Below are 14,772 nucleotides of genomic sequence, written 5' to 3' on the forward strand. Positions count from 1 at the left end.
GTATGTGTATGCATAGGTGTGTGTGTGTGTGTGTGTGTGTGTGTGTGTGTGTGTGTGTTGTGTGAGTTGAAGAGCACTACATGACCCCTCATCAGTCTCTCCAGATCCGCTCCTCTGAATGTCGATCCGTCCTTGCGATCGTCCAATCAGAACCCATATAAGATTAGACCGCGCTGTGGTTTGAGGTGAGAGCGTGTCGATCGGATGTTTTCGGGCCCGTTCGGGTTTAAACCTGTTGTTCGCCGATGAGACTCAATCTCATCATGCATCAAAATTAGGGCCGGACAGATGTAGGCTTTCACGTTTGCGCCGCTTATTCCAGCTCAGCGTGTGTGTGCGCGCTCAGCCACATGTGTAGCTGCATTAACCAGCTGTGTGTCCAGATGCGGTCGCCCCTCCCGTCCTCTTTATCACACGCATACGCACTGGTTACTTGCAGCATGTCACAGGAACATCCTGTCATTCCTGCTCGTGTCCCTAAAACACCTCCTACCTCCCTCGTTCCCCTCCCACACACACACACACACAGACCATGCCGCCAGTCAAACTGTCACCAGGCTGTGCGTGGTCTTGCTGCAGATCTGATATGACTGCCTGCTCCCCGCCTTGAGCGCCCTGCTCTCTGCTTGCCGTGTCCCCCAGCTCGGCAGGCAGCTAATCCAAACTGACGCTCCCTCCCGATGCTCTCTTCACCACCAGCACTGCACTGCACTGCCACAGCAAACCAATCAGAGAGTCGAGCTGAAAGGGCTAGAGGAAGATGGGAAATGAAAGGGAAGAGTATTAGAGAGCGTGTTAGGTGCTTGATGTCTACGTATTAAAGGAACAATTCACCCAAAATGAAAATGCGCTCATTATTTACTCGCTCTTATGTCGTTTTACACGCATGTATTTCTTTTAAAATTTTATGTTAAACACAAAATAAAGGAAAGCGTATGTTTTTTGATGAAATCAGAATTTATGCTCATATTTCTAGATGTTCAATGCACTTTAAATATCGGTCCGATATCACAATTTGTTATATATCAATATATTCATTATTATTCATTCAAATAATTGTTAATATTAGTTATTAAAATGTAACCATTTTTATTCAAAAATATACATATTTTAAAAAATAAAGATGCATAAGTTTGGTACAAAAAAGAGAAAAACAATTGTTGGTAAGATTTTTTAAAGACTTCTATTTTGACAGCTGATTTGGTGCTCAAGAAACACATCTTTATTGATATAAATTATCATCAAAAGTTGTGCTGCTTAATATTTTTGTGGAATCCTTTGATGAATATAATGTTAAAAAGAAGAGCATTTATTTGCAATAGAAACTACACTGTCACTTTTGATCAATTTTATGTGTCCTTGCTAAATATAAATTACTAATTTGTTTAAAAAAATCTTTTGAACTATGGTGTATTTTCGGCCTTGCAGCTTGGAGATTCTTCAATAAAATATATTTTTTCTGTTTCATGAAAGTTTGATTGTTGGAAGAGCTAACTCGAGATGAACAGATTAGTTCTCAGAACACCAAACACGTTTAACTCCCTTCCTCCTTAATTTATTTGTCTCATTATGCTTCAAGAGAAGCTGTGACTTGGCATGACATGATGCATCTGTCACTGTCCATCACTTCCTGTTGCTGAGCAGGAGGACCTTGGTTGGGGTTACGGTTTCATTGGCTACTCACTCCATATTTAGACAGATCTTCATTCAGGCCTTCTGTCGATAAATAATGCCCAGCCAACGGACGAGGTCACGTGCTGCTTTGGCGCAACGTCTTAATTCGGTTCCTCTCGTTTCCATAGAGATTACTCCGAAGACCTCAGCCAGCTGCAGTCCTGCCCCAGAATCCCCTCTGAGTTCAGCTGAGGAGTCGGTAAAAAGCCAGCAGGAGGAGCAGATGTGCCGAGCGTCCATCCAGGAGCCCAGCGAAACTTCCGAGTCCCAGCCTGGCACGCCTCTACCGTTACCTCTGCCGGGACACGGGGGTCTTAGCATACAAGAGATGGTGGCAATGTCACCCGAGCTGGACACCTACGCCATCACTAAGAAAGTAAAAGAAGTTCTCACAGATAACAACCTTGGTGAGTGTGTTCAATTAACCCAATGGGGGCCAGTGTACCTCAGTGAACAAAATTTGGACTAGCTCTAATCTATTCATAATTTATAGTAGTTAAACTACAGACATTCTACGTTCTGAAAAAGTAATCCTACACTATAGGAATCGTGGTTGACTAGAATTCTAGAGTTATTCCTAGTATTTTTTTCCTATATTTTTTGCGGCTGTTTTTTGTAAATTTTATTATATCATTTTTTAAATATATAAATGATCAAATATAAAAAATATATATATATACTATAACTTTTTAATAACTTTAATGCAAAAAATATTCTTTTAAAATGTTTATATAAATTAACATTAACAAACATTAAATTAACATCACAAACAATATATACGTATACATAAAAACATACAAGTCAATACTAAAACAAATCAACAACAATCATTGCATTTAAAATTTGAACAGCATTGGACACAAAAGGTAACTGAAAAACTTTCTTCATTGCATGTGGTCTCCCTGATGGCAACAGGTGAAACTCACCATGAAGAGGGTGAGACACATCCCCTACTATCACTAAAGCCTTTTGCTTGATTTTACATTTTATGTGTATAGATCATTCAGATGTTTCTGTGTCTTGCCAAATATCTTACTGGCTTCATTTACAATCTTGGACAGCATGACCCTGTTTTTGACACTCAAATGACCACATCACGAGGTCATGTTAAAAGTTAAAATACTTCAACACAATTTGCATAGACCATTTCAAGTGATTTAACCTCCAGATGAAACACAACCTTTGTTGAGGTTTCTTGCGAATGCTGTCAGTATTCATCGTATTCTCAGTATCATCATCGTGTTCCGCCTTCTCATTGCTGGAATATGGGAGATTTCATGCGCAACGGAAAGTGGTCCGCAAACTGCTTGTCCAAGTGGAAAAGTTTGACGTTTTTTAGATATCGATCACCAAAAAACACACTGTATTTGAAACAAAACTAACTAGACTAAATCAAATGCAAAAAAAATTTAAATAGTAGTTAATTTGCATTATTTCAACTTATTTTTTCAAGAATACTGATTATTTTTATTTCTTATACTTTTTATTTAGTCTGTTATATTTTATTATAATAGGCTACTTGCATTTATATTTATTACGCTTATGTTTTATTTATATTTAATATTTAATATATTATACTTTTTTAAAAATGTATTTATACATTTTTATTTAACTAATACTTCCGGAACCAACGCACTCTAATAAATAGTATGTTACGTATCGTAGCGCACAGTTAAGCTATAATTGGTGGTTTTCGTTTACAAATAAGGTAGAAAAATTGCCACACATGAATCGACATAAATCGTGTTTTTTTTATTTGTCGTCCATGATTTAGATTTGTCAAAAGCATTAAGCATGTATTTAATAGATACAGTACATCATGTTTTTGTCCTAGAGAGGCGATACATGTAATAATGGCTCTCCACATGAGAGGACAGGTGGAGGACAGGTTGGCCCTGCTTTAGCACTTAATGGCCGTCCACTCCGACTGTCCCTGCCATAATTAATGAGAGGTCGAACGAGAATGCCACAATGGACACGGCTACTTTCTCCTTCACCGTTTGTTTCAACTCGCATCAACCGTTGTCCTTATGTTCAAAAGAGAATTGACCAAAAACACCAGTACTTTGTCTTTTGTGAACTTTTGTGCTTACACTTTCTTCTTTTATAGTCATGTGATCACACACACAATATAACAAAGGCAAGTACGGATATATCGCACAGACGATACCTCAGCGTGATACTGTGACAGTCTCTTTCATCTCGCAGATTCTCATTTCCCGACGCGATGTTTGTCTCGGGAGCAACAAAGATTTGTTGTGCTCTGTAGTGGTATTGACCTGTATAAAGTGCAAAATGTAAAGACAGCTGTGTTGATACGAGTCTGCGGGGAGAGAGAGAAGTAATCTTCTGGGATCTCAGGCTTTTGTTTTACTCTGGGGAACGTTTCCTTTTTGAACATAGAAGGATCGCAGTTATTGTCGAGAGGATTCAGGTGCCTTTTATTTAAGTTAAAAAAAAAACGTTGAAAGCTTAAGCGGCGGTTGAAAACAGTTTGAAAGCACCTTGAGAACAGTTTGAAAGTGCCTTGTCTTAAAGGTGGAGGTTAAAAGCGAAATCAGCAGGGTTTGTTTGATCAAACTTTGATGCCATAGTACAATAAAAGCATGTTCTTAAATACATTTTATGGTTTTTTAATAGTAATATTGGCCCAGAATAAATATTACAGTGGCCTCAAAACACATTTAGACACTTAAGAAAGTTAAACTGTATGAATGTCTTCCATTATAAAACAAAAATGTCAAACCAAGTGGCATTTTTCTCGTGGGGATCAAAATACATTAAGTAAAACATTACACAAAAATAGGCTTGTTAATGATTAAACAATAAATTGTATAATGTTATTTGGACACTTTCAGGGTTGTCCAGCATGAGTGGAACGTGTTGACATGAAGGTTTCTTGACGGATACGATTGTCTGTGTTTACAGGCCAGCGTCTGTTTGGAGAGAGCATTCTGGGTTTGACGCAGGGCTCTGTGTCTGATCTGCTGGCCCGGCCCAAGCCCTGGCATAAGCTCAGCCTGAAGGGGCGAGAGCCGTTTGTACGCATGCAGCTATGGCTGAGCGACCCGCGCAACGTGGAGAAACTCATGGACATGAAACGGATGGAAAAGAAAGGTAACCTCTCCTATAAAGGCATCTGCCGCAGTCTGGCCGCACACCAACAAAGACCTGTTTGCAATTGTCTGTGTTGTTTCAGAATGTTTTTATTTCACTGTTTATTAAAGTGATTCACAGTTTGTTCAGTGTCGGTGTAGTTGGCAGGTCTTTTCAGGGCGTTTGAAAGACTTCCGTCTGGTGTGGGATTTTATTAATCTTTTCTTGTTTTATCGCTTGACGTTGGAGCTGTGGTGCAGAAGATTGCTTGATCCACTTGGGTTGAGTTCGGCTTGTGGTTGTTGTTTTTTCACTAACAAAGTGCTGGTGCCCAATCTAGGCCTGTTCCATATGAAGAGAAGGTGGCTCAGGGACAGAACAACTGTCTTCAGGGTGCAGGATAAAGTCCTTAACACATTTCATTTTTAAAAGAACAGCTCACTCTGGCTACATTGATGCAAAAACAAAACTATCTGGCTTTTTGTTATTCTGCTAAATTACTTCAGCCACTTTAAAATCTCAAATAATATGATTTTTTTAAATTAAAAATGATATATTTAAAATTATTGATGTATTATTTTCAAGTTACTTCTGGCCGTTACAGCAGTTTATAGTAGATTTTAAAGACGCTGAATTACGCTACCGTTCAAAAAGTACGATTTATTTGATTTTTTATAAATAAGTCTCTTATGCTCATCAAGGCTGCATTTATTTGATAAAAAATACAGTAAGAACAGTAATATTATGAAATATTACTACAATCTAAAATAACTGTTTTCTAATTTTAAATATTTAAAATTTTAATTTATTCCTGTGATGGCAACGCTGAATTTTCAGCATGATTACTCCAGTCTTCAGTGTCACATGATCCTTCAGAAATCATTCTAACATGCTTATTTGGTGCTCAAGAGACATTTCATATTATTATTATTAATAGTATTCTTTAATTAATAGAAAGTTAAAAAGAACAGCATTTATTCTACATTTTGTAACACTATACATGTTTTTTATTACTTTTGATTGATTTAATGAATTCTTGCTTTTGATTTGAATGTTAGTGTAAAGGAGTTTGTTACATTTGTAACAATATAACAAATGTTACATGTTTGAAGCTACGAGTAATACTACTAAATGAAGACTTGTTCTCACATCTTTCCAATAACAGGAAAAAAAAGCCCAGCATCTGTGTATTTTTCTGCAGAACCGTTATAGAACGCCAGCCCCTCGGTCATGTGTCCATATTTACATTCAGCACCTGCTAATTATCGGCAAGCGTGAGTTTGTGTTTATCCGGTATTGATTCCGGCAGGCGCAGGAGTTGCAGAAAACAATCTTTAAGCTGCCTCTCGTCAGCGCGCCTCACTTTAATGTGAAGAGATGTGCGAGATGCCGGAGATGAGCCGGTCAGGCAGAGGGAGGCCTGATGGGCTGTTTGATTGCTCTTTTTTTCCCTCTTTAATAGCCCAGATGTGTCCTCTGGCTGCCGAATAGGCCGCACATGCTCTGTGAGGCCGCTCGTCGCTCCGCTGTCTGGATTGATGAGGGTGGGAGATGTCAGTTCCGTGATCGGCTGTGACAGGCTGACGGCTCTGTGGGGCTGGCTTACTTAAAGTCCACTGCACCCAGCGCCGGGCCCGCACGCCTGCGAGCTTGCAGCAGGCCAAGTGAACATTCCTGGAGTCATTAGGCCTGTTTAACACTCCTCTCGGGCTAAAAGTGACATTACTGGTGCTCCCTGGGTGACGATGACGATGATGGTTTTGTTATGAGTCAGGCTTTGCGGTTCGTGTGCGCGGAGCGGGCGAAACTCGGGGGGACCTCCTCATTAGAGTGAAACTGGCTCCACCATTTACCCCTAAAGCCCGCTGTGCGCTTGCCAGGGACAGAAAGCAACAGCTTTGCTGTCGTGTTCTTTCTATCTGTTTTTGTCTCTCTCTCCACCTCGCTGTCTTTTGCTCTAGCTTTACAGAAAAGAGTATGAGTTTGACCTCGACGCTGGCTAGAGGCACAAAGCAAATTAGCCTTGCTTGGCCCTTGTGCTGAGAGTTTTAGCTTCCTGCGGAATCTTTTACCATTGCTGTTGCCAAAGGCTCCTCTTCAACAGACACTGAAACGCAGCGGAAATGACAAATTTCACACACAGCTGTGTAGTTAGCTGTACTGTACTTTTTAAAATCAGAACAGGGATGTTAATGTGCTTGATGTCTGTTCATTTAAAAAAAATTAAAGACATACTGGTTAAACAGTGTTATTGTTACTGTAAATTGTTCTTATAAAGCTGTAAATTGTTTGAAGGAGAGGGAGTGATTTGGTGTTTTGAGAACATTTGCTTAGCCTATCATGAACAGCTTTCTCCTGGCCTAGTTGGGCCAGTATTTCAGATTTGTAGTTGCTCGGACAACAGTTTTACTGGCAATAACACTTTTAATCTGCAATATTGTCAAATACTATTACAATTTAACATATATACAATAAGTTCTGTCATGAAACTCTAGGTGGCGCAGGCTGATAGGTCATTAATTCAACCTGCTTGCAATCACATCATTATCTATAGGGCACAGCTGATTGGTTCCTGCTCTATCAGTAGCCAATGAGCTCGCTACTCAACCTTTAAATACTTGGTTGGTATTTGCCTTAGAAGCATCATCACTCGTCTTTAGTAAAATAGGAAATGAAATGTGTCGTTATAAATGTCTTAACTGTCACTTTTGATCAAATTAATATAACGTATAAACTTTAAAAAAAAAAAATCAAATATACAGTAGCTGGAGATTTTACACTTACAATTTTACTTTGCGACATCCATAAACAATTACGTTGAATAGACATGGTGCAAAACATTACTGATTTATCATTTTCAACCTACTTTAACTGACCCTCACAAAAAAATAATCTAAATTGGGCATTTAGACCACTATTTTTAATTTTTATTTTAATTAACATAAATTGCTACAAATAATAAAACATAAAAACAACAACATGTACAACAAATAAAAATACATGTACAACAAATGCAAAACTTAAAAGCATAGTTCAACTCAAATCATCAGGTACTCTCGTTAAGCCCCGATTAATCTACTTTTTGTTGGGGAAGTTTTTATGTATTTATTTTTGCAATGCTGGTGGGATAATGGTGGAATCAAATGTCTGAGCCAAATTCACAAAGACCTTGATGCAATAATAATATTTGTAATCAGAGACTGCCCCCTACTGACTAGAGAGAAATACAGCATTCAAGCATTGTGTTAACTATAATTTAAACTACAGCATCTAACACACTTTTACCACCATAGACACTGAGTGGGACACAGTGTCTGTCCGTCCCCCCACCCCCCCGCCAGTTTTAAAAGTATTGTCAAATCAATATGAGGAAATCTTAAATATTTCCTGTTCAAGGAAATCAAGTGATATGCATTTGTTTATGTGTATTCTCTTATTGAATTTACAGCTGTTTTCCATGTGTGTTTTCCAGCCTACATGAAGAGGCGCCACAGCTCCATTGGTGAGAGTCATTCGCTGGACAGTGGTCTGTCAGGAAGTGACCTCATTCAGTGCGCCAGCCCACAACACCTCTCCCAGCAGCAGCAGCAGCAGCAGCAGCAACCCCAGCAGCCCCATCTGAAGAAACCCCGTGTGGTGCTGGCTCCAGAAGAGAAGGAAGCTCTGAAGAGAGCCTACCAGCAGAAGCCTTACCCCTCCCCTAAAACCATCGAGGAGTTAGCGAGCCAGCTCAACCTCAAAACCAGCACAGTCATCAACTGGTTCCACAACTACAGGTATCCGGGAGGCCGGTTCACACCAAAAATTATTACTGAAATAACTAGGGCTGCTCGATTATGGCAAAAATCATAATCATGATTGTTTTGCTTAATATTGAAATCACGATTATTTAAAACGATTATAGCTGGGTGATGTGATCAAAGTCTTATTTCATTATTTTTTAATTTTAGAGTCATTTTAAATGTTAGTGAAATTACACAATTATCAAAACTTCAGGAAAAACTAATACTTGGTTAATTAATGTAAGTAAAAGTCCTCAAAAGAGTTACAGAAGACAAGTAAACAGTCAGCAATACAATAATAACAAAGAAACTAAGATACAAACTAACCGACAAAAAAAAACACAGAACAAAATTACAAATCAAATAAACCGTATTTTACGTTTTTCAGGAAGATGTACTACCATTGGTATTCAGATAAGTAATAGCCTACAACAGAAATTTAATAAAGTAATCAAATGTAAAATAACACTATATATTAAATATAGACTAATTCTTATTAAAACTATAGTTTATTCATTCAAGAGCAGTGAGTGATTTTGTCTTTTGTTGTTTGATTAACAATGACTGCATCAGATTTATTAGGCTGCTGTCACTTTAAGAGCTAATGCATAGATCCAATTTACTGTTACACACGTGCTCTTTCTCAGTGTTTACATTCACTTAAGACATAACCGACTGTGTTTACGAGGATACTTACCAAAACGGCATTTCGACATATTTGTGTGTAGGCTATTTGACCGTTTAGGCGCGTATCTAAAGCCCACAGTATACTTTGATCATGCTCGTTCTGCCCCGTCTCGGAGCGCGCGCACAGGAGGCCGCCTAGGAAACAGTATCTCTTTCGCAGCTTAATACACTTTTAATGTTTAATATCAAGCACGTCCTGCAGTTTAGCAGCAATAGACTGCATTTTACAACACTCACTTATTTGGTTGATTTGGATGTCAAGTTTGGGCTTTTAGGGAGGAACGAAAGATGCGCAGAATGGAATACGGCAGCTGCACAATAATCGTTTCACGATTATCTTGTTTTCATATTCGTTGGAAGCCAAAATTGGTATCATATAAGATTAATCGCACAGCCCTAATATAAGCATCCACACAAATGGACAATAATATTCTGCTTTTAATGCTAGAGTTTGGGTGGGTACTGATTGGATGTCAATATTTTTATCGTTGATCAGCTGTAAAAAATAATTCTGAAAGTGATTCCAATTATATCGTTCTTTTGTGTTGTTATCGTTAAACTTGTAGTGTGGGCTTCCCTATTCTCATAGAATTAGAACGATTATTAAAACTTTATATTTACCACTTGCCTGTATTCCTGTTCTCATGAGTCTTGTTCTTGTTTCCGCAGGTCTCGTATCCGGCGAGAGCTCTTTATAGAAGAGATCCAGGCAGCGGCTGGCGAAGGCGGGTCCCCCTCGGCGCGGGCCGGGAAGTCTGGGGGCGAGGGAGACAACAGCTGCGACGGCACTGAGTCCGACAGCACAGCGGAGGGCCGACCGAGTGGCTCAGAGGAGCGCAAGCGCCTCCTGGAGAGCCCCGGCCTCAGCCACAGAGACGAAGAGGGCGAGGGCGAGTTCCCCAGCGCTTCGGGCACCAGCAGACCACGGGGAGGTATCATAGACAGCCTGTTCGGCATTCCCGAGTCCGTATCCGTTCCCACTGCCGCCGCAACCCCCTGCCGAAACCCAAAGGACAGCAGTCTGCGCAAGAAGAAAGCAGCCAACCTCAACAACATCATCCATAGGCTGGAGAAAGCGGCGAACCGCGACGAGCCTCACGAATGGGAGTTCTGAGCCACCGCCGTGTTGTCGTTTTATTCTCACTTTGTCCCTCACTGAGCTAACCTGGCCAAGCCTGGTGCACACACACCACCGGTTAACCCAAGGGTTTTCAAATCGCTGTTTAGAAGTGGGCTATCAGAGACAAGAACAAGAAAAGGAAACGAGTTTTTAGTCTGTTTATTTTGTGAAGCACTTAACAGCCCTGCTGGCCACAGGGCTGCAACACCATTGGGTTATGGTGAAGACACAAAACTTAAAAGCACAGGAGAGGGAGCGTTCCCCACGAAATATTCTCAAGACTGGCGACAGTCACAAAAAAAAAAAAAAGTACACACTATGATATCACAGTGTCTCTATTTCTAATAGAGACGTTCTCACCAACAAGCTGAATAACTGTTACAATAATTTATCAGTTCTCAAGACTCTTGGGAGTTTCCTCTTTTGTATCATGTATGCTTCAGCCGTCAGCAGAGACTAGTTCGAACCGGTTTCAAACCAAAAGTCAAGCATTTAAAAGCAAGTGTTGGCTGAAGGAACACGGGTGCACCGTCCCACCTGCCTCTCCCTCCCTACCCCAGAGGAGGCCATCCAATGGCTATGCAACTCTAGTACGCAATGGATTCCAGCGTAATGGAACCCGCATTATTTTCACAGTTCGGAAGCTTCTCCGATGCGAGAAGAAAATCCTTTTTATAGCAATTAAGTTGCCACCGAGAGATTGCACAGTCAGTTGACTCTAAACAGCACTCCTTTTGATTTTACACGCCAACGGCCTAAAAGAGAAGATAAATCATGCGAACGAAAAATAATCGTCGTAAATAAGAATCCACGTATCATGCAAAAATTCATACTGTTGTTGTAAGGTCGACGCAAATGGGAGATGGGAGAAATTTCGTAACTTGATAGCTAAGTGTCAATTTTTATCGTTATTTAGGTCTCTTGTAAGGGTAGCGCTCGTTTATTTTTTTTCCATAGCTTTAATCGCCTCCGCGACTTGCGTTTTGAAGCTCGCAGAGGTCTTGTTTAATAATAAACGTCCTTTTAGGCCAAAACAAAGACCGATAGTGAAGAAAAAAAAGGATTTGTACAGTACTTTGAGTAAATATTCCTGACAAGATATTTTTTAAAGAGAATGAACAAGCCTGATTTTTATCCTCTTATAAAAGAACCATACATCAGAGACCTCTAACCAAGTTGGGCGGTTTGGGCCCATAGAATTACAATTCTAATCCAATATCTATGGTGTTATAAATTCTAATTCTATGGTGTGGCCGTGGGCCACTGCACTGTATGGGCTGGTCCTCCGCACCAGGGTACCGGACGCTGAGTATGCGGGCTCTCGTGCAAACTCGAAACTTCAGGTTTTTCACCAGCTTCTCCATTCGCTGTTCACACGAGCTTTTCAGAGTATGTTCACGGCACGCATCTGTCCTCCAAGACAACTGGAAAAACACCTTGCAAAATGGACTTTTTCATACTGTATATGACGGAGGACTCGGACACATCTTCATCCACATTTCTTGTTTAACATAAAAAAAGAGGAAAATATGTAGATTGTGAATGAAAAGCTCTTTTAACGTTAGGAACCTGAGGTGAATCGCTACACATGCGCGTCAGAGGACGCGGCGAGGACTTTGCACCTCTGTAGAAATGTTCTTTTTCTCCTGAAACACCTTTCAAAACCTGCTCACTTTTCACCTCCGGCCCTTGTGTCATTGTATGCAGTTGATTTTGTGAACGAAAGCACAGAACGGTGGTGCCACGCGCTCGTCTGTGTGCGAAACCTTGAGTGTGAGGGTGTTTGTGTGTGTGAGTGTGTGTGATTGTTGACAAGAGCGATCTATATTTGTATATTACTACTACTACTCGCCACAGGCTGTGGAAGCAAACACCTCCTCACGTCCCTAAGCTATTTAGCAGTCCTGCAGCATATTACATAGTACATTTAAGTTCTTTTTATTTACACGCATAAACTAATGGTAGATATTTTTTTTGTTTGTTGGTGTGGTTTGCTTATTTATAGATGCTGTCTTTTACATATTGATGTCTTATATTGTTATACGTGTTCTTTTTTTGTAATGGAAGGGACTATAAAAGGTCAGGTTACATATTTTTAGACTAATAGACTGCCGGCAGTATTGGATTACATTTAAATGATGTACTTTTGATACATGTCTATTGATTAATTCTGAAGATTATCATTTTTTCGTTTTTTTTTGTTCATATATTTTACTCTGTTAGTGAGCTGGATGAACAGTTACTACGTTGACAAAGGAAGCAGAATTATATGTATTGCATTTAATGATTTTAATTAGTACGCATTTTAGATGTTTTAACAATTTTAAAAAATGACAATTCAAGATGAATTGCATTTGGCTGTATTCACTCTACAAAGGCAAACCGATTGATGCTCTTGAATTAGGTTTTCAGGTAATTAATTAACCTGCGAACGGTCTGAGATTACGTTTGTTATCGCAATCAAGCTTAGTTGCTACATTGAGCCAGTGAACAACTGGTAGTTAACGTCACTGAAAATAGCTGTTGCTTTGAGCTGCACCTTGAGGAATTGGTCTTTTAGTTGTTTGTTTTTGTAAAGTAGGAATGAAATTCACTTGATGTCGTTCGGTTGCGTAAAAATTTACGCCGATTAATCTTGGAGAACAACGTCGGCTTAAAACTACCTTTGGCCTTTTTTATATGTGCCAATGAATGATTCAAAATCAAATTTGTCTCTTTAAGACCTAACGAAAGCACAGAGAGATACTCCATGAACCAATGTTTTTATCAGAATATACGAATACGTCGAAGCCCGTGACTGTTTATCAAACTTTCTCTCCACATCTAACATTGGAGTGCCTTCACTGAAAACTGTTCGCTAGAATCGCGTCGTCTTCATTCCAAGTAACTTAAGTGATTGGAAATATCAGTGTGTCAGATACCACGTTTTAGCAATTTTCGCCAGCAAGTTCAATAATAAGGTCTCATCTAGTCTCAGGTCATACTATTCTGTACTTTTAGGGTGTATTGTTTTATCTGAGAGAAAACAGCTGTCCCAGGATTCAGGCTTGGTTATGAAAAAAACAAACAACGTTTTTACAATGGCAATTTCAATCGGTTAACTCAACATTTATTCGTCCCAAATCTCGTTTTAATCATTTCTAGGCATTCATTAGATGTTTTATTTTATTTTATTATTGTGTTGTTGTATTTTAACGTTAAGTTTCCCCCTCGCTGGAGGAAGTTCACAGATGGATTTGGCATGTGGAAACTCTTAAATGATTTGTAGAGTAGGCTATACTGTAGTGTGGACCAAATTGTCAAAACAGACAAATCAACTTGTAAAGACTCTTTTCCGATCATAAACATGTGATTTCAATTGAAGAAGAGAAAACACATTTAGGAGCACATTCAGATCTGGTCTATATTAAGGACGCTTTTATATGTCTGCCACGTTCTCACTGACTGAACCGTAACCGTACTGTTGATATCATGGCATGAAACACTTAGAAGAACACTTAGAAACAACGAGTTTCCAGACGACTCTCAATGCAAGATGTCCAGCACTTTTTCTCTGCTTTTTGCTAATATTTTTCTATGGAAAGTATTGCAGATGACTAAACACATCAACATACGACTGCACAGACAGCACGTTTATATGATTTCTTTTAAAAAAAAGACAAAAAAAGAAAAAAGAAAAACAAAGCAACAAAAAAAGATCATCATTATTGATATTACATTGGTAGTCACGAGTAGCATTAATGTAGATATTCGTCCGTAGCTTAGTTGGCTAGTGGTGTCATAATTGTTACCTCGTTTATTCCCTCACACTTACATCACTTCCTGAGACAGTATGTTCTTTCTTCACCTGAGACAGTATGTTCTGAACAGCCACAATTTGTTTCATTGTATCCCAGATGGAGATTTTCTCTCTCTTTGTTTTTAAAGTTGTGTAATTGTGTTACATGTGAGGCGAGCACGACGATTATACATCTGTCTCAGCGAGAGCAACAATTTAACCTAGTTATCATGATTCATTTCGACCAACAATCTATGGAAATGGGATGTCTTGATCACGACATTCAGATCTCTCTTTCTCTCTCTCTCTGTTGTTGCTCTGTATGCTGTAATATGGATAATATGAAGCCTTGTAATGAAATATGACAGGCAGCTCCCAACACAAGCTGGTATCCTATAGATTCTCCTTAGGTCTCTCAAAGCTCAGGTAGAACCTCGGTTTAGCACAGTCCTTTTGTCCATTAGTTTGTTGGTGACACTTTCCCTCTTACACCTGCTAACGACAGTTGTATGGTTTATTTTTCTATGTGTCATGGTTTTGAACCACAAGATGGAGCTGAATCCTCCATTTTACCTGAATAAAGACTCTTCCACTTTGTTCTCTTGATATGTATTTAGTTCGGTTGGTTTTTCCTT

The 14,772-nt window shown here is 39.4% G+C and overlaps 1 protein-coding gene across 9 annotated transcripts in view; it reads left to right on the forward strand.

The window, feature by feature from the left end:
• cux1a (cut-like homeobox 1a) overlaps window positions 1-14,008 on the forward strand; it is a 115,213-nt gene extending 101,205 nt beyond the window's left edge. For 4 of the 9 annotated variants that reach the window (XM_079599410.1, XM_079599414.1, XM_079599413.1 and 1 more), the window contains 5 exons: window positions 1,803-2,081; window positions 2,590-2,610; window positions 4,603-4,791; window positions 8,243-8,546; window positions 9,909-14,002. In XM_079599410.1, coding sequence (XP_079455536.1) covers window positions 1,803-2,081; window positions 2,590-2,610; window positions 4,603-4,791; window positions 8,243-8,546; window positions 9,909-10,353 — 1,238 coding nt within the window. In that variant the 3' untranslated portion in view covers window positions 10,354-14,002. Of the gene's footprint in view, window positions 1-1,802; window positions 2,082-2,589; window positions 2,611-4,602; window positions 4,792-8,242; window positions 8,547-9,908 lie in introns of all 9 variants that reach the window. The other 5 variants (XM_079599412.1, XM_079599416.1, XM_079599415.1 and 2 more) reach the window with 2 other exon arrangements.
• The last annotated feature ends 764 nt before the right edge of the window (window positions 14,009-14,772 follow it).

The sequence above is a fragment of the Phoxinus phoxinus genome (assembly GCF_949152265.1).
Source record: "Phoxinus phoxinus genome assembly, chromosome: 23".
Lineage (NCBI taxonomy): Eukaryota > Metazoa > Chordata > Actinopteri > Cypriniformes > Leuciscidae > Phoxinus > Phoxinus phoxinus.